The sequence below is a fragment of the Solanum dulcamara genome, chromosome 12 (genome assembly GCF_947179165.1).
Source record: "Solanum dulcamara chromosome 12, daSolDulc1.2, whole genome shotgun sequence".
In the NCBI taxonomy this organism is placed as follows: Eukaryota; Viridiplantae; Streptophyta; class Magnoliopsida; order Solanales; family Solanaceae; genus Solanum; species Solanum dulcamara.
Genome location: NC_077248.1, coordinates 8,714,909 through 8,734,218, shown reverse-complemented (window position 1 = coordinate 8,734,218; position 19,310 = coordinate 8,714,909). Strand labels below are relative to the sequence as shown.

General features: G+C 34.6%; 2 protein-coding genes across 2 annotated transcripts; one reads left to right on the top strand and one right to left on the bottom strand.

Moving 5' to 3' along the window:
* Positions 1-1,585: 1,585 nt before the first annotated feature.
* Positions 1,586-4,088, top strand: LOC129875569 (probable E3 ubiquitin-protein ligase LOG2). The gene is made up of 3 exons (XM_055950873.1): positions 1,586-1,590; positions 2,471-2,969; positions 3,781-4,088. Exons 1-3 carry the CDS (start codon positions 1,586-1,588, stop codon positions 3,895-3,897), a joined length of 621 nt encoding a protein of 206 aa, XP_055806848.1. The 3' UTR covers positions 3,898-4,088.
* A 1,369-nt stretch (positions 4,089-5,457) lies between these two features.
* Positions 5,458-17,513, bottom strand: LOC129876477 (probable catabolite repression protein creC). Its single transcript, XM_055951928.1, has 11 exons — positions 17,001-17,513; positions 16,053-16,367; positions 15,863-15,971; positions 15,688-15,781; positions 11,567-11,654; positions 11,376-11,459; positions 7,564-7,657; positions 7,389-7,476; positions 7,085-7,190; positions 6,914-7,006; positions 5,458-6,703 (listed from the first exon to the last, which is right to left on the bottom strand). Exons 1-11 carry the CDS (start codon positions 17,193-17,195, stop codon positions 6,302-6,304), a joined length of 1,668 nt encoding a protein of 555 aa, XP_055807903.1. The 5' UTR covers positions 17,196-17,513; the 3' UTR covers positions 5,458-6,301.
* Between the last annotated feature and the right edge of the window lie 1,797 nt (positions 17,514-19,310).

Genomic DNA, 19,310 nt, shown 5'->3' with positions numbered 1-19,310 from the left:
TTTTCTTTCATTTTTTACCTTTTGACACTATTACTTATTTCCCAAATTATTTTTCAAGGCCTAATACTAAATATCATTAATAAGGAGTATGACAAAATATTTTGCATAATGCTAAACTTAATTGTCAAAAAAATTCACGATAATATTTTTGGCGTATCTCAGAATAATAAATACGAAGGAGTGACTTCATCTTTTGGGGATCTGTTAGTTTCATGACAAATTCTAGTAGAAGGATGAAAGTTGTTAATTTTTAAATACTCGGAGGATGTTTTCTGCTAAGAATGGTATTTTAAGGATATAATCTAAAGTTTGGAGTATAATTTAAGGATGATTTTGGTCAAAAACTCAACAAAATAATCATGTCACTCTTATTAATAGATATATCGAATTTAGGGAAAAGGCATAAATTTCCCCCAGAAGTTGTATCGAAAAGTCAGTTACACACTTAAACTATCAGGACGACCTGTTACATATCTAAACTACCTAAAAGTGAATTTATTAACCCCCCCCCCCTAAAACGTATAACACCACTCTCATAGTATGTGATGTATTACACTCGCTGCCACGTCAGCATCACGTCAGAAATTATAATTTTTTAAATTCTTTTCTTTATTAATTAACTTTTTTTTATTAACTATATTTTATACTAATTAACTCCTAAATAATTATTAATCACCCATTCGATTTTTATATGTTTTTCTTTTCTTTTTTTATTAATTAATTTTTCTTTTATTAACTATATTTTATACTAATGAACTTCTAATTAATTATTAACCACTCATCCGACCCCCCTCCCTCCACAACCTCAATTGTCTTCTCCACCAAAATGGGGAGAATAATTCTTCTTCTTCTTCTTAATTGGTTTTGAAAGGAAAAAAATCAAGATTCAGAATGAAGAGTAAATGGAGGTGGGTGTGAACAAGAAAGGACCTGGGGGGTGGGGGGTTATTTTTTTAATTTTTGTTTACTTTAATGGGTTTTGAAAGAAAAAAATCAAGATTTAAAATGAGGAGTAAATGGAGATGGGTGTGAAGAAGAAGATGATATGTGGGTGAAAAGAAGAAGAGGGTAGGTGAGTGTGAAGAAGAAAGGACTTGGGATGGGGTGATTTTGTTCTTTTAATTTATTTTTTTACTTTAATTTTAATCTGGCGCTCCCTTTTTTTATTTATTTTTTATTTTCTTGCCACATCAGTTCTAGTTCTAGAGGGGTAACAAATTCACTTGTAGGTAATTTAAGTGTGTAATAGGTCATCATAATTTTTCGATAATTTATGCCTTTTCCCTTTAATGACAAACAAAAGTGACCAAAAAGGTAATAATCTAAAACATACATGTTAATCATTTATGCATGCATGCACTCACGAAAATAGAGAAAAATTGTAATGAAGAAAATTTTAAGCCAACCGGTCATACATACAATTAAGATTTCTGTTCCATTAAATTAATCCATTCTTTCTATTATACATATTACATATATATAACATACTTCTTATTTTATTCGCCACTAACGAAAAACCAATTAATCCGCCCGATGTTTGGTACCTGTATTACTGGGCCTAATTCACACATAGACTCAAACCGAAATGGAGTACTTATCGCTTCATCGCAATCATTGTTGGTTGTTAAATTTATGTAAATTTGCATATTATGTCCATGTATTGAAACAAGCAGAAAGATCTATTCCTAATTCTACCTTTTCAAAAAATTAAATAATAAAAAGAACTAGCTTGATCATAAAACAGAGATTTTGTGTATTTAATACGATGAAAAATGATTTCCCGGAAAATATTTTATGGGAAAGAATGTTTTCCGATATTTGGTTATAATGCTGAGTGTTGTCACACTTTGTTCGTGAGAGGAAGGGGACTAATCTCGTCTTCTCATCTTCTCCTTATTTAGTAGGAGTACATAGTATTATTTAGTACGGAATTGACATAGTATCTTATTCTTCATTTTTATTACTACTTGTTGCATCATTTGCATGGTATATCATGCCATTTTGTTGTTGTTATTTTTCTTTTAATCCTGCTTTGATTACATTTCTTGAGAGTCAAGTGTCTAGAAACAACTTCTCTATCCTGCAAAGTTAGTAGATAAGGTCTGCATATATCCTACTCTTCCCAGACTCCAGTTGTCGAACTTCAGTTGTTATGTCCTTGTTGTTGAATGTTGGAAACTGTGTTTTTTTTCTCATGTCGCCTACTATTAGCTCATGGAGTTTTCAATACTATGAATTCCCTTTTAATTCCTTTTTATTGTATAGTTTTTATCATTTAAATAGTGTATAAGACCTAGCTAAGTTTGTTAAATAAACTGCTGACATTTCTTGACATGCATTTAAGTTTGGTCAACATGTATAATTTTGTAATTCAGAACTCAGAAACTAAAAATTCTGGTTCTTCCTCTGCCTGCTAGATGTTGTCAACTCTGAGATAGTAAAAGTACTACTTTTTTTTTTCCAATTGCAGCTTGACTGTCATTTTCTTTGCAAAAGAAGGTGAAGATTGTTGCTTGACTCCTATGAAGGAAAGTTTACTTCCACCAATAACCATTACATTTCAAAAAGGTTTATCTCAGAAATTTAGACAATCCTCTGGAACTGGCATTGATCTTTCCATGTTTGAAGAGGCAGAATTGTCGAAGGGCAGTAATGCAGATGTATATCAGCTGGCGGTAAAGGTAGATGCATTCGAAGATACCCAGAGTGAAGCAGAGGATGGAAATGCAGTGTCTGTGTCTACAAATTCCCAGATTACTCAAGCAGTTTTTGAAAAGGACAAAGGCGAATTCAAAATTAGGGTGGTGAAGCAAATCCTTTGGGTCAATGGAATGAGGTATGAATTGCAAGAGATTTATGGCATTGGAAATTCAGTTGATAAGGACTTTGATGGAACTGATAACGGGAAGGAATGCGTCGTGTGCCTTTCTGAACCTCGGGACATTACTGTACTTCCATGCCGCCACATGGTATGAATTCTACTGTTCTTAACGCTTTTTTGTTGTCGAATCTTAAGAGTGTTCTTCATCAAAATGTTATCTTGAATGCACTGTTATAATGTGACCTATGTTATAGTTTCTGCAGCTGCCCTTGCATCTAGCTGTCAAAAACCATTCCTCCCAGCCCCTAAAATACCACTTAATCTTTTTTTCCCCTTGGTACTCATGTTTCTTTTCCCTTCTTTGGATGCAAAACTAGAAATTTACAGCTTCAATATGAAAATATAGTATGCATATCTAACATAGGGGCAGAGCCCAGTAGGGTTGAACCCCCTATGGATTCTTTGTGTGTTAAATTTTCATATTCTGAAACCCCTTCATGAAAATCTAGGCTCTGCCACTGATCTCACAATTTATAGCCTATTTGGCTGACATTCCAAGATCTGCTTATTCTAAAAAGTATTTTTTGTCCGGAGCACTTTTCAGGTAGGTACTTTTGGAGAGTAGCAATGTGGCTAGTCAATTTGAAAAGTACTTTTGTCAAAATAAGAGCAACAATAGATGTTTGCCCAAGGTTCCAGAATTGCTTGGAGGAATAAGCTATACTCTTTTTATCTTCTAAAAACGGCTTCTACTACTACTACTCAAAAGGGCTTATTTTCCCTTAAAAGCTTGACAAAACACCTCAGTAGTGTGCATCAGTTTCATTGCTTGCCTTGTTGGAATTTGTTGAATGTAGAGGCCATATATGGAATGCCTGTTGCTTTGTTTTTCTTGTTTAAATGATTGTGATGCAACACCGTTGATGGATATCAAAACTAAGTGTGCATCTTAAATCCAGTGCATGTGCAGCGGATGTGCAAAAGTTTTGAGGTTCCAGACAAATCGTTGTCCTATTTGTCGTCAACCAGTTGAGCGATTCTTGGAGATTAAGGTCAGCAAAGCTACTGAAGAGTAAGAATCGCGACAACCACCCTTTTATAAACACACGGACGGAGTTAGAAGCCTGGATATGAGTTTGGCTGAATGTAGTAACTTTTGCTCTAAAATCCAGAACCCATAAAGTTAATATCCTGACTCTGCCTCATTCCTGTTTTCCTCTTTTGGTTCTTTTGTCTTTCCTTTGTCCTCTGCTTCATGGATCAGAATAACCCGAAAGGAAGACCCTCAAAAGTATCCAGTGACTGAAAATGGAGTTTCCAACAAGTAGGTCAACAAATGCTGTAAGTTTATCGATTTTGTATTTCCTTATACATTTTTATATTTCCTTAATGAGAAGCTTTTTATAACTGTTTCCAGGGTTCAAGCCTTGGAAACAGCCTCTGGCAGAAATACAAGGTAAGGCTGCGTACAATAGACCCTTGTGGTCGGACCCTTCCCCGGACCCTGCGCATAGCGGGAGCTTTAGTGCACCGGGCTGCCCTTTTTTTTAAGCTTTTTATAACTGTACAAATGTTATATGAGATGTTTAAGATCACTATTTTCAGAAGTATTATAGTCACACAAATATTATGACATATTTAATACCACACAAGTCTTAGAATATGTTCCACCTTTATTCAACTATGTGTCAAGTTAAATTATGTCAAACACAGTGAAACGGAGGGAGTATATGTGCTTTGTAACCTTTTTGGATGTTTCTTTTAACATTTCTTTTTTCCTTTTCCAGGGGAAAGATAAATACATGGAGTTAAATATTGCATTTCTTGCCATACTTTGGGTGTTCAGAAATAAATGAGCATCATATGCATAAACAGAGTCTGCAGGGTTACCATAACGAGGCAGATGGGAATTTGCTGATTTTGGACTGTACTAAATTGAACAAAACAATAGATAACCACAATTTGTTTTGTTTACGGGGTTATGAATAGATTATTTATATTACTACTATATAGAAGCCTCTACAAGAGTTGAGCGAAAGTTACTTGATTCTACCGAACCCCTTCCACTGTGAACTGTGAAGAAATGAAGTCTAATTTGGCTTATATTGTAGAAGCTAGATAGTGGGTATAATTGGACCTTTTCAAATAATTGCAGGTGGTGTACAAGTTTAACAACTTAGGGGTACCTTTGGATGTTTTGTTTGTCTACATAGCCAAGTTGGGACAACCATCAATGAGAGGAGAATATTCATGAATATATACTTTTAAGGACATATTTGAACTTGGTAGTATGTGACAATGATTTTTAAAGAATCTTCTCTATATGCTACAAACAGATAATATTAATAGTTTTGACACTGCCTCCTCTCAGGATCCCACTATATGCCAAGAGACATCCAAGACTCGAATGTGCCCTAACATCTGAATTCTGATGCATACCACAAATCAAGATCATCACTTGGCTATAATTAGTTAATACAACTACGACAAATCTTCACTTAACTACAACAACATACCACATGTAGAGTCTCAAAGGATGGAGCATACATAGACTTTATCCAATTTTATCCGAGAGGTTGTTTTTGAAAGACCCTTGACTCAAGTACAGCAAATCAAAATAGCTACGACAAAGGAAATATGGCAGCGAATGTTAACATGGCAACTAATAAGGAAAGTAGTACAAAGCATTCGGGAAAAAGAACAATAACAGCAAAATAATGCACTAACCGAAACATAATAAACAATAGATGTTAACAGAGAACACAGTTATTCACTTAACTATAACTATTTAAAAACTATGGTGCATACACCAACTCCTGGTGAAATTTTCACCATCCAATATTTACCCCAAATCTTGTCCTTTGCAGGCTATGCAAAGCTTTAGCAAGAATCCATCCAAATTTCCAGAATCCAAGTGTAAATGAACACCACCAAAAACAACAAACCCGAACTTTCTAGAAAGCCCAACTCTCCACAGAAGTTCTGCGTCGAGGGAAAAAAGGGAATCTAAACAATCATCAGAAAGTACGGTACATTTCGATCATAGTTGGCTCACCTAACCAACAGGCAAAAGTAAAATTCGATGACAGAGCTGTAAATAATTAGATCGCCCGCCCGCATAATGTTCATACGACAAGGTAATCCAATATAAGTCACTGTCAACCAAGAGTTTCTTAGCAAAATTGGCTGAAAAGAAAGGGGGAAAAGTCAAAGGGAAGGAGGAGGTTGGGAACTAGGAATTACATATCTCAAGAGACCAACCTCAAATTATTTTTGCCTATCATACTTACAAGCTGCGTGGACACTCTTCTAACCTCCTGCTGCTCCCGGCAGCATCTTCATTGTTCACTATACAATTAGTTGGTCAATCTCAGTGCAAGCGAAGATAAATAAATGGTTACTGACATTTGTAAAAGGAGACCCATATAGTGAATCCGCCGTTTTGCAAACCCCTTCCTCAAAACACACACACGATTACTGTTAGGTCATTGCTTGGAACTTGGAACTGATAACTTTTCCTGATATTGGTGGCTTCTCCTTCAAACTTGTACTTAGTAAAGACTCCGAGTTGCTAGTTTGGGTTTCACCAAACTCTGGCCTCACCCAAACCTTTATATGCCCCTCGCGGCAGATAGTAAGAACTGATTCATGAGTAAACATCACACCAGATAGTGGTTCAGTGTGAACACGATGAGTGACCAGGGGCGATAGCTTTGGAATATCTCGCACGCTTGGAGCAGGTTGCAGCGTACCAACAGGGCAAGCCCTATCCCAATGAGATGACTGACTCCCCGTGCTGTAAGTTGGTGATCCACCATGAGGACGGCGCATCGGTACTACAATTTCATCCATTTCCAGATCCCACAAGAGCAATTGTGTGTCCTACAAAGAAGCATCACGTCAAAACAGCTTAAAAGGAGATGTCATACACCTCAAAACAGATCACAGCCTTTGAAAATCATATTATGAGCAAGGCAAGGAAAATATTTTGGAACACAAACAAACTAATCTTGAATGAGAAAATAAAAGACCAAGTAATATAGTGAGACGAGAACTCAATATTATTGAGTTTTTTTTATTTTGAACATGTACCTGACCAACAGAACCAAAACGGTAGACCACATTTTCATCTGTGCCATCTGAATTTGGTGCTGACCAATATGAATCAAATGCCACACCACTGACCTGCCAGACACAAGTTAAGAGAATAAGGCACGAATTCTACATAGAAACCAAGGTAAGTTATAACTACTCGAAACTCACCCAGGAGTTATGCCCCTCACCCCATGCAATAACTTTACGGTCTTCCATGCTCCAAACCTGAACTAGGTCATCTTCTCCACCAGCTAAAACGTACTTTCCATCCATGCTGTTGATACATGTACTCTCAGTATAGATACTCTTTCTAGCCAAAACATTAAAAACAGCATGCATTCGTTTGTTGTGGGCATCTGTGGGGGTGGGCGAAGGAAGGTGGAGGGGAATGTATGCTACATAGCAAGGTCCACAAGGCAAAAGTGACTTCAAGTTACAAATATGTCATGAATAAAAAACAATAAACACTCACCTCCAAGCACAACATAACAGAGCACCATAATAGCTTTTTCCACCACATATAAGATGTTCATTTTTGTAGTCAAATATACGCAGATAACCTGCATTAGATCAGTCATACTCAGTAAGGGTAAATTATCACAACAAAAGAATCAATAGCTTCACAAGTCATCTAATGAAGAAAATACCATCCCTCCCTACAGTCGCAATATACGCCCCATCAGTTGAGAAAGCAATGCTATTGATGGACCCTTGGCAAATATGCCATCTAGCTACAGGATTCTGCATATAAAAGCCAAATGGAAATATGTGAAAGGAAGAACTTACTGCAGTTCTTAGATTTGATATCTAGACAGTCAAATATTTTTCAGTCTTACCACAATCAACTAGGAGATATTAAATATAATGCCACAATGAATGGCTAATAAACTAACCACGACATTTATTTAATTTTGGTAGAGCACAAGCAGACTATATGTTCTTATTCCAGACAAGCTAAACATAGAATGTGCTTGTTAACATATCATGAAAAAAACTGGTCCAGTGTTTAGGAAGACGAAACTGGAACTAGGTTTATGTTTTTACTGAGCAGTAAACTTGCTTCTTTAGGGACTATTTGGTTCACGGACAGGTTATGTAAGGATTATTTAGCTGTGAATCATAATGTAGGGATTGCTACGCATAAAATAATAATACAAGAACTGTTATGTGGTAAGCGATAATGTAGGGATTGCTATGCCGGGTCAGGGATTGCCTCTTTATGAGCATTTATGTCTTTAGGTACTCTTATCTATGTTTTGCAAATACACTTATTCTTACTCTGCATCCTCCCGCGTAAAACATAAATTCCCGTGTATCGTCTATGGGTATGTTGAGTTTAATACTGCCTATAAAACATGCATTGGCCATGTGAAGTTTAGTACCATAAACTAAACGTTGCATTAGTTATTCATATATTATTTTTTCTCATGCAGTCAACCAAAATATAGTATTACTGATACAGAATTTTCCATCAATGAATGAGAGTTTAGATGGTGTGATTCAAGAAAAAAAAGGGGAGAAGTAGGGGGGAAGAAACAAGAAAAGAATATAGATGTTGCAATGGACACTAATTCTTCTTGTTCCCAGAGAAGGAGAACCTGAAGCACCAATTCATGAATGGGGCTCATTGTGATTGGTCAAAGATTACGGCAATTAAACTGAAACAATCCACTATTAATTGGGTCTAAACCTGTGTATATAAGGTTGTTCATCTCTTTTCTCTTCTCTTCTTGATGATAAGAATGTCTCCCTCGGAAGTGAATGAAACACAAATCTAAATCAAATAAAATAGGAACCAATAATATATGAATGTGTGCTTAAAACACATGGAAGAATTCCTCTTCTGTTTATATTTATGGTTCCTTGGAAAACAAGGGCAGTTCTCACACATGATTCCTTTTTTCCTTCTTTCTAAAATTTAAAACTAAAAAACACAAATAGATGTCTTTGCTTACTACTAATCAGACCACAAAGGTACACAAATTCTGCTAAGAAGTAACCTCCCTAACAATTTGTATATGTCTTGAGTATGGTCTTAGCAATTTGCTTGTAATGAAGTTCAAGGGCAAAGACCATCTAATTTGTTATATTTATTGGTTTAGTGCAAATGCTAAGCAAAGATTACAGAATAGATGATAACTTAAAAAATGATTCTATATCCACTAGAATAACATTAAATCATTAAGCTTAAATCTATTTCCTAGAGTGCACAAATTAAACCTTTTTCCCTCATTGCACAATCTGGTAATATAACTTCTATACTAATGTGCTGGATTTCAAGGAAATACACTACAATCTCAACCATCTTGCAGTGTTGTTAAAGGCTTGTTTGAAGCACGTTTTAACTCCTAAATCTAGGTGAAGTCCAAGTTGTGCGCTTCGCTTAGGTGGTGCATTAGTACAAGCACGAAGATATTAGGGGTCGTATGGTAGGATGTATTAGAGCAAATAATACATATATTATCCATGGTATTATTTAATCCTTTGTTTGGTAAGATTTTCAGCCAATGACATGTATTAGTTATACGCCATATTCAGTATTATAGGGTGTATAACTAATACATAGCAAACCATGGTATTAGCAATACAAGGGTTGTTAATGAAGGATAAGCATGATAAGATAGAACTGCCTTTAATACACCAAACCAAACAGTGGGAAAAAAATAATCCTAGCATAATTAATCGCTGCATTGCTTTAATATTTTTGTACGGAGATTAACTATGAAAGTCATCCTAACCTCCCCAGACCCCACTAATGGAATTCCAGAAAGGTCGTCATTGTAGTACTATGAAAGTCATAAATGGGGAAAGTGTTTTTGAAACTGAAAAAAATTACGAATCGTGGGGGGGGGGGGGGGTTGAACTTTTTCTAATTTTTTGCAAATATGTTTGAACACTTAAATATTTGAACAAGACAGTGGAAAAAAATCCAAGGCTAATAGCCTCTTATCTTATTAATAGAAAATTGATTTTTTAATACAATTTCAAAAGTGAGACTTTGTTTTGTAGTTCAAAAGCTAATCCCAGCATTACTAATACATCTTATTTAGTACTATACACTCTACCAAATGACCCATAAGACACATGCCTCATCACTAAGACCTCAATCTTTAAGAGAAAAATACTAGACACTAAAATATATTTAGCAAAGTTATAGACCATTGTTAACAACACATTATGAATGAAATGAATAGCTAAAAATGAAAACTTGGGATTATCTCAACCTCAATATCAACCTTATCAGGTAAAGCCTGCCCAACACCATATAACAAGACTATAGGTAATCACTTCACCTTTTTCAAAAAAAAAAAAAACCAAGACTATAGGTAATCCCTCAACCGTGTGGATTGTGGAACTCTAACCTCCACTTCCTCCGCACACCCAGGGCTACATACCCGGAGCACGGACAGTGTAATATGGAGGACCAACATCGGGTAACCAAAGAAAAGAGATAGGCTTAGCACTGATAACATTTAAATAAATGGACCTTAAGCTTAAACTCCACTCCAAAAGCTATCTCAAAGTGAGGATCGCCTATCACCATATAAGATGGTTAAGGACACTCTTTAATAATAATGATTAGGAATAAGAAGTTAAAAGAATTAAAAACTACTCACAACAAAACTTTAACTTGCATCAGTACATCTACGTCAAAATTTTGACAATGTTTTTTAATTTGACTGGCATAATGCTTTTTCCCTATGTTACTCAGACACTTCAAAAATGATGTTGCACCCATGTCGAATTCGTCAAAAATATACTAGGTTTGGAGAATCAGACACGTACCCATCAACATTTTTGAAGAGTCCGAGCGACGGAGCTTTTTACTATTCTTAGTTCTAGTTTTCTTCAATTCTTTTGTCCAAACACTGTAGTTTATGTTTATAGTTGATTTTTATATCTATATATACACACAATCTCTTCATAACCATTTTCTTTCTCTAAAGCCCGCCATTTTAATTGGGCTCTACGCTTTATAGTCCGGCAGACCTTGGAGTTTATCTAAATTCTTCACCTTTGACAACTCTGCCATCCAGTTCACTCAGCCTTAATTTCAATGTATAACATAACGCATACATTGCAGGTATTACTCATACTTGCAATATTAATCATTGCAAGATATGATTAATTTGTTCCATACATAATATCTGAGAGATAACTTGATTTACGAACAGAGCCTTTATTACTTATTAAATAATAGCCTCAACATACTGAAAGCAGTTGACTGTATATATGCCTTTCATCCACCTTGTTTATCTCACAGAAAGAACATGCTTGTGCTTTCTGATAAATATTCTAAAAAGGTTAGAATGTTGTTCTTAAAAGAAAAGCGGGAATATATGAACCAAGAAATTTGCAAATAATTGAAGGTAAACAAGAGAAATTGATAATCTCAGTACTGATACCAGGGACACATCATCAAACGCTGAAGAAAGAACTATATTCACAAGCAAAATACCTTACTATAACGTGCGTGGGCAACTGAAAAATGAGTTTGATCTTTGATGACAGGAAATGAGGGATCAGCAGATCCATCTTTGCTCTGAATATGACAACAAAAATGCACATTGGTCTAAGAAAAGTAGAATATGAGGATCATGGAAAAGGACCTGGAAATTGGTACACTCCCAAATTAGTTTCAACACTTACCTTATCATATACGTAAAAATTTCCATCCGCGTGAGCAACAACAAAAGCCCCATCACTATTAGGCACCCAAGCGATACTAGTACATCGACTGTTGAAAGGCAAAGTAATATATTAAATCTGCTCCATCATTATAGGCACCCATCAAAATTGATTACTAGTACATTGTCGGTCAAAAACAAAAGAAAATTATTAAATCTGAAAAAGTAAAGATTATCTTTGGCATACGAAACCCTTAAGTTACTTGTCTTTTTTAAATAGGCAAAATGCATAGATCGACATTTCAAGTTGTCACCAAATATCAGATAGACACTTTAACTATCCATGTAACCAGATAGACACCTCGTGTTGGCATTAGTGTGCCTCGTGAAACCATGGGTGAACTTCCGTGTGAGTTGCATTGCGGATAATGTGGCAGTTGATATATCAAAGGATGACACGTGAAATTTTAGAAAGAAAAAGAAAAAATGCATCTAATTTTAAAAAAGAAAAAAATTAGACACCCACCCCCACTTTCTTCTTCTTCGTCCAAAATAATCACCAGCTTCCTCACACTCTTTTCTTCTTCATCATCCATTAAATTCCAGAAAACACCACCACCCCCCCCCCCCCCACCATCAACCACCACATGGATCTCTCAAACCCAATTTTACATGTGTCAACACCCATCCACCCACCTCAGCAATCTCTTCCTTCTTATAATCCTCAATCCTCTTTGAATCCTAAAAGTTCGCAAAATCCAGTTTGAAATGTTTTGTGCCTATCATGGTAAAAAAAAATCAGAGAGAAGGGTATCAGATTTAGCTGTGGTGATAAAAAAAAATCAAAGATAGGTGGCGGTGGAGGAGGTGGTAGTGGAGTTGAAATTGTTCATTTGAACTGCCTGATTTTGGTTAAGCTTTTAAACAAATTGTTGAAAATTGAACATGGAGGTAGTCGTGCAGCGGAAGGTAATGTCTCCGACAATGGCAGTGACGGGTGGTCTGCCAATATTTTCCCTTTTTTTGCATTCCCGTCACGTCTTACTTAATGGTTAGGTCCGAATTCTACAATGGTGCTCAGAATGAAACTGGTTCTTGAGTCAATCCTCTCCGTCTTTATTGGCTCGAAGCTATTGATTTTTGTTCTATTTCTATAAGAAGATTCTTTTTAGTATGGTATGAGCGCGTATTGATGCTTTATTACACTGCCTTTTATGAGACTACTCATACCCCTTACATATTGGAATTTTATATTTTATATCATTGGTGTTCTTTTTCTGCGTGGTTCTGTGGTCTTTGATGGGTGAAGCTTTCTGGGTTCTAGAGGTGGTCGAGGCGCAGCTGTAATGGTTTATGGCAATGAAGCTATGGTGGAGAAGAATGATTTCTTGATGGTTCTCTAATGATTGAGTGTCTATGGAGTTAATGGTATGAACATCATGTGAAGGATGTACAGAGTTTTGTTTCTGTATTATGTGACAGCTGACGGGTTTTGTTGAAGGAGGGCTTTGGAGTGGTGGATGATGGAGGCTAAAGGTGGTTATGGGAGATAAAAGTGAGTGGGTGGTGGTGACGGCAATAGTAAAGGTGTGAAGAGATGGAAAATGTTGATGGAATTAAGGGTAAATAAGGAATTTTCATGTTTTTAACAGTTGGAGATAAATTATAAATATATCCAACACACTAAAAGGCAATTGTTCACTTATGCTAATGTGAGGAGTCTATATGGTCATAAGGATAGTTAAGGTATCTATGTTGGTGACAGCCTTAAGTAGCTACTTGTGTATTTCGCCTTTGAAATATTCCATGATGCAGGAAGCACTATGACTATTTAGTAAGTGGGTGGGAGGAAGGGAAGGAGATAATTCCAAAGTATTACAGTCATACTGTTCATGGCGCTGACATCACGACTCTAATCGTATTTGGGTTGTGTGGGGAGCTTCAACTTGTTTACCTTGGTGAGATTTCTAGAAACTGAAAATTCTAAAATAGTTGTCATCCACAGATTCCCCAACTAATTTAGAGTGAGGTGTAATTGATTGATTGATTGATTTCATTCTCATACTACAAAGACTATCCTGACTCTCTTTATTTTCCCTTGGCACACAAATGGAAGGGGGTGCAGCACAGGGGTCAAAAATCTTGAAGCATCCCTACGAGAACTTTGAATTATGATTACTACATTTATAAGACAGCAGAATGTACTTCTAAGGTTACTAACTATAACTTCTACAACAACAAAAACATACCCAGAGAATCTCACAAATGGGGTCTAAGGAGGGTAGACTGTATGCAAACCTTAACCTACCTCATGAAGGTAGAAAGGTTGTTTCTGGAGGACCCTATGCTCGAGTACAACAAATCAAAGTAGGTATGAAAAGGGAAAACGACACTGAAGAAAACATAGCAACTAATAAGGAAACAATAACAATAAAATAGTACAATAATCGCAACACCATAAATGACAGATTGGTGTTTTAATCAAAAAAAAAAAGCAACAGATGATGATAGAAATCAAAAGCAAAACACTACATGAATAAGGTTAATACTACGACAAACACCACCAAGCCTAAACTTGTTGAAGCAAGACATCACGCCACTACCTACGAACCTTCCACCGTAATCCACAACCTTCACACCATCCTATCTAAGTTCTAAGGTCATGTCATCGATAAACTGAAGTTTTCGCCATAACATATCTTTTCACCTCTCTCCAATAAATTTTCAACCTACCTCTACCACTTCTCGTATCCACTATATCCAACCTTTCGTACCCCCTTACTGGAGCATATGTGCATCTCCTTTTCACATGCTAAAACCATCTCAGTCTGGTTCACTCATCTTGTCCACAACGGAGGCCACTCTTACCTTAGCTTGATATCCTCATTCCTAATCTTATCACTTCTAGTATGCCTATAAATCTATCTCAGCATCCTCATTTTCGCAACTTGTATCTTCAAAACATGGGAATTCTTGACTAGTCAGCACTCCGCATAGTGAGTTAAGGATGAACCGTAGACAAAGACAAAGGAAGGAGTAGATGGAGCTAACCTTGCCGCTGACCTGGGAGCCCATACCAAAAAGTCAATATAACCACCACTCAATAGAATTTACTTTTAAGTTAAAGTATAACCATTTTGTCACACAAGACTCTGAAAGCAAACCTCTACTTCATCCACGTTGCACCAATACAATGAGTAACATCATCGTCAATGTCCCCACTTTCCTGGATTAAAAACCCAAGATATTTGAAACTATATCTCTTGGGAATAGCATGTGTGTCAAGCCTCACTTCTACGCCTACCTCACGAATTGCATCACTGAATTTACACTCCAAATATTTCGTTTTGATCCTACTCAACCTGAACCCTTTACACTATAGAATTTGTCTCCACACCTCCAATCTAACATTAACTATGTTGCATGTCTCATCAATCAATACTATGTCATTTGCAAATAACATACACCTTCATCTTAAATATGCAATGTCAATCCATCCCGCGCCAAGGCAAATAGGAATGTCCCATCCATTATTGACTACTACTTCTAAAAGATATTAATTATGGAACTTGACATCAAGTTTTCTGAAACATGACATGGAGTTCTCAGAGACCTATAAACATTATTGGGGTCCTTAAAATGCGTTCCAAAAAGTAATGCATTCTCTGAATTATATTCCAACAACAATATTAAGCATCTATGACTGACATAAATAAAATTGTGAAATAACCACCTCAACTGCATTCACCGTCCAATTAAACTTATACTAGGATTGTGCAAATATCCAAAGAAGACCTCCATTTACAACCAATCAAAAACATAAGCAACTAAGAATCTCAGCTTCCAGCTATATTAGTAGGAAAAACCTGTCACTCTAATAGTTCTCAAAGAATATTCCAAGAAACACGCAATTATAGATATTTCTGTAGTGTTGTGCTTTGGTCTCGCCTCTAGCTATAAAAGCATACATGACACAGCTATGACTATTCATCTATTTAACAAAAGATAACTCAAAAATAGGATGTCAAGTCCAGACCATTAACATTATTCCAAAAAGACGAGATAAATAACATAAAGAAAAGCATTACAATTCCAAAATAGTATTCATAAGAATAACAAAGACGGTTGAGTTCAGAGCCTTACCTGTTGTTAACTGAACCATCCTTGTTGTAATGTTGTGCCCCAACAAGCTTCTTCCCAATATCTTGCATTTGTTGGCGTAGAGATACCGAATAAACTGCAAAACATACATTGTAGCCTTGTAGGTAAAGAATGAAGTGGAAGATTGAAGTTCTACGTCATGTAGAAAGAAATTTACCGTCTCCGGAACTCAACCCAATGAGCAAATCATGCCCTTCCTTTGCATCCGGACCAAATGCATGGCAAACAGGATTTGAATTACTAAAGTGTATTGACTTTATAGGATCCTACATTTTCCAATGAACCTCTCAGAATTCATATATTCAATTTTTTCCATCACAAAGAACAAATATAGTTGATAACCATACCTTATCTCGAGAATTCAAATCACTAATAAAAATTGTGTCACCAACATTGAATATCAAATAAGTCCCTTTGCCATCGAAATTGGGAATACTGCCAGAGTTATTTGAACTTGTCACCCCAAATGATCCAGCTCTACCACTCATACCACTGACAGACTTACTTCCACCATTTCCTCCGACAAAACTAAGTGACTTACTACCATTTCCACCACCTAACAATCTTGCTGCTGCTGACTTAACACCAATGCTGACTCCAAAACTTGATGTCGAGTGAGGCTGTGCCTGAATGGGCTTATCTTTGAGAGGAGCTAGAGAAACCTGAAAATCATCTCGGGACTTCAAAAGTTGGACTTATGTTTATGTTGTTTTGACAATATATTAAAGGCAAACCGAGCATTAGCTAGTAGCTACTAACTAAAGCTTATCTAGCAGGTATCTGAATGTTAAAGCCGCAACTGCATGGATACATTTCCTTCATTTAAAGGGTTTATTTCAGCCATTTATTGAAGCAAACTCTTCAAGTAAGCCAGGACCCAAAAAGTTTAAAATTGAAGATATAAGGCCTGAAATGAGTTTAAGCACTGAAACCAAAGAACTTCATCTCTATACTGGGATTGTCAAATTGGTGCATTAAGAAATATTTTTAAACATTGAATAAACTGTGAAACTAATTTGTTTTTTCACAAGTTCTCAATAAACTCCAAAAACAACAAAGTAGATAACAAAAAAAAAATTGAACTTTTCGCAGAATGATGAATTACTAAACCCCATAACCTTAAAATTGACCATGTTAGCCAAACCCATTCCAGATTCCGCTCAAAATATCGATTTTACAAAAAGGGTCAATCTCAAAATCCGATTTTGAGCACCATATAAAACACTAATATCCCAAAACAACATAATTGGACTAAATTAAGAAAGAAAAAAGAACAACCCTAGAAAGGGGTTTACCTGAGTAACAGTCTTGCCATGGGAAAAATGAAGAAGACCAGCAGGATAAGTTTTTTCATAGTGAAGCTTATATTTTCCTTCTGGGGTTTTGAAATAAGTCTTCAAACCAGGAGATTGTGCGTTGTTATTTCCCGATGCCGATGACGGCGACATCATACTATTACTATTACTATTACTATTCGTCGTGGTGATCATTCTTGGAAAATACCAATCCAAAATTCTCACATTAACACATGTAATCAGATCATTCTTGTACCACTTTTCGATTCTGGGTGTGTAATTGTTTAAACGATTATGGAGTGGAGTGCATATAACTTAGAAAAAGGTGAAGATTTTGACTTTTGGGGGAGAGTTTTGAGAGCTTTTTGGTTGAAGGGATGGACGGTTGGAACAAGTCTAAGAAGCTAGTTATTCTTCTTTCTTCTTCAATGCTCTGTGTTTTTGAGTGCGTTAAGATTAACTTGGATTAAAGGAAGATCCAGTCATATTCGTTTCTCTATGACTTTCACAAAGGCTGTTTGGAAAATGTTTTGTTGGAAAATATATGTTTTATTATTTATTTTTAAATGTTTGATAAATAATTAAAATATATATTTTTAAAGTATTTATACATAACTTAACAAAATACTATATGAACAGAATTGGGTACTGAGTGTAGGTTCGGGGATGGTCAAGGGCTGGGAATTGGGAGGTTAGGAGAAGATAATGAACTTGAATGTCACCTGTGTTTATTTATAAAGTGGTAATAGAATTTGATGTAATTGAGTATAATTATTTAATTGATCATGTAATTACTTGATCAATAGATAATTCAGTGTAATTGGCAGGAAGTAATATCATTCTTCAATTCTCAAGTAGAAGTTGTGAATTGTTGGTAATTAAATGGTCTGATTACTTTTAAATTTCTTCTTTTTATTTCTAGTTTTATTTTTTTCATTTTAATTTACGTTTTGTTATTATTATTTTAATTTCTTTTTTTTTTTATTAGTCTATATTTTCTAAAATACATATTTTATTTATTTATTTTTATATTTTAATTTGTTTTCTTATTCTCAATCTTTACTTCATGTGATTCAATGCAATTTTTTCTATTATCTATTTTTTAATTTTATGTTTATTTTTTTCATTAGCATAATTTTGTTGGTATTCTAATTTTTAAATTAAAGTAGAATTCATTATTATAGACATACATTTTTCTTTTCTTTTACGTCACATTTATGTACGTTATGTTGAAATTTGAACTAAGAGCACTATATTAAATTTTTTGTTTTGAATTTAAAAGTTATGTTATATTTTCAATTTCATTTGTTTTAGTAGTATTGGTTTGTTATTTCATATTGCAAGCCATTTATTTTTTAATTGGATTTGATAGATTATTTTTTTATCAAATGTTTTAATAATTTTATGGCATTATATTTATGATCTTTTTGTCAAACATGCATTTCATGATGTCCATAGAAATTTGTGCTTTTTATTTTTATTTTTATGATTAATTTAATTAAAATATATTAATTTAAAAAAATATAAATCAATTTTTTAAAAAAATATTGGTTAAGAATATTTTTTAATTAATATATTTTCAAAAGACATATATATATATATATATATATATATATATATATATATATATAATATTTACTTTAATGTCATTTATAAGGGCTCTTATTTGTTTGATATAATTTTTTAATTTTAGAAAATTAACTTGTACTTTTAAAATTTAATATAACCTTATGATTGCACTTATGCAGTCAAGCAGTACACTTATAATTACATTGTAATTACATTGTGGTAAATAAATACATCATCGTAATTATTTGATTGTGTAATTATCGGACTGACAATTAGTACTCTAGTAATTACACCAATTTCAATTATCCGATGACTTTCTAAACAGATCCTTCTTAAATTTATTTTCCCTACTTTCATCAAAAAATTATTTTTCTCTCTTTTCATAAGTTTATTTTTCTAGAGAACAATATTTTTTAAAAAAAAATTATCAATCAAACATGAAAAAATTAAAAATTATTTACACACTCTTAATTTAGGTTTGGCAAGTATTGAAAAAGGAAAAAAGATAATGAGGACAAGGATTAAAGGATTTCGCCCCTCTGTTTTGAAGCTTCTAAGAGAGCGAATTTTTTGAGTGGTCAGTCAAATTTTCAATTGCCTACAAAAATTACTTTTATTTTTTTTTAGAATGGAAAATGGTTAAAAATATTTTTAAATTATGTGAAATGAATAAAAATATTCTTAATTAATAATTTAGTTTTAAAATATCTTTCTTATTACTTAATGGGTCAAAAATACTTT

Bases quoted from the DNA above. Each gene is read 5' to 3' on its own strand.
- LOC129875569 (XM_055950873.1), top strand. The intron at 2,970-3,780 runs GTATGAATTCTA...TCTTAAATCCAG, and splicing joins TACTTCCATGCCGCCACATG to TGCATGTGCAGCGGATGTGC.
- LOC129876477 (XM_055951928.1), bottom strand. From the start codon at position 17,195: ATGATCACCACGACGAATAGTAATAGTAATAGTAATAGTATGATGTCG. The intron at 16,368-17,000 runs GTAAACCCCTTT...GATGATTTTCAG, and splicing joins ATGGCAAGACTGTTACTCAG to GTTTCTCTAGCTCCTCTCAA. The intron at 15,972-16,052 runs GTATGGTTATCA...TGGAAAATGTAG, and splicing joins ATTTGAATTCTCGAGATAAG to GATCCTATAAAGTCAATACA.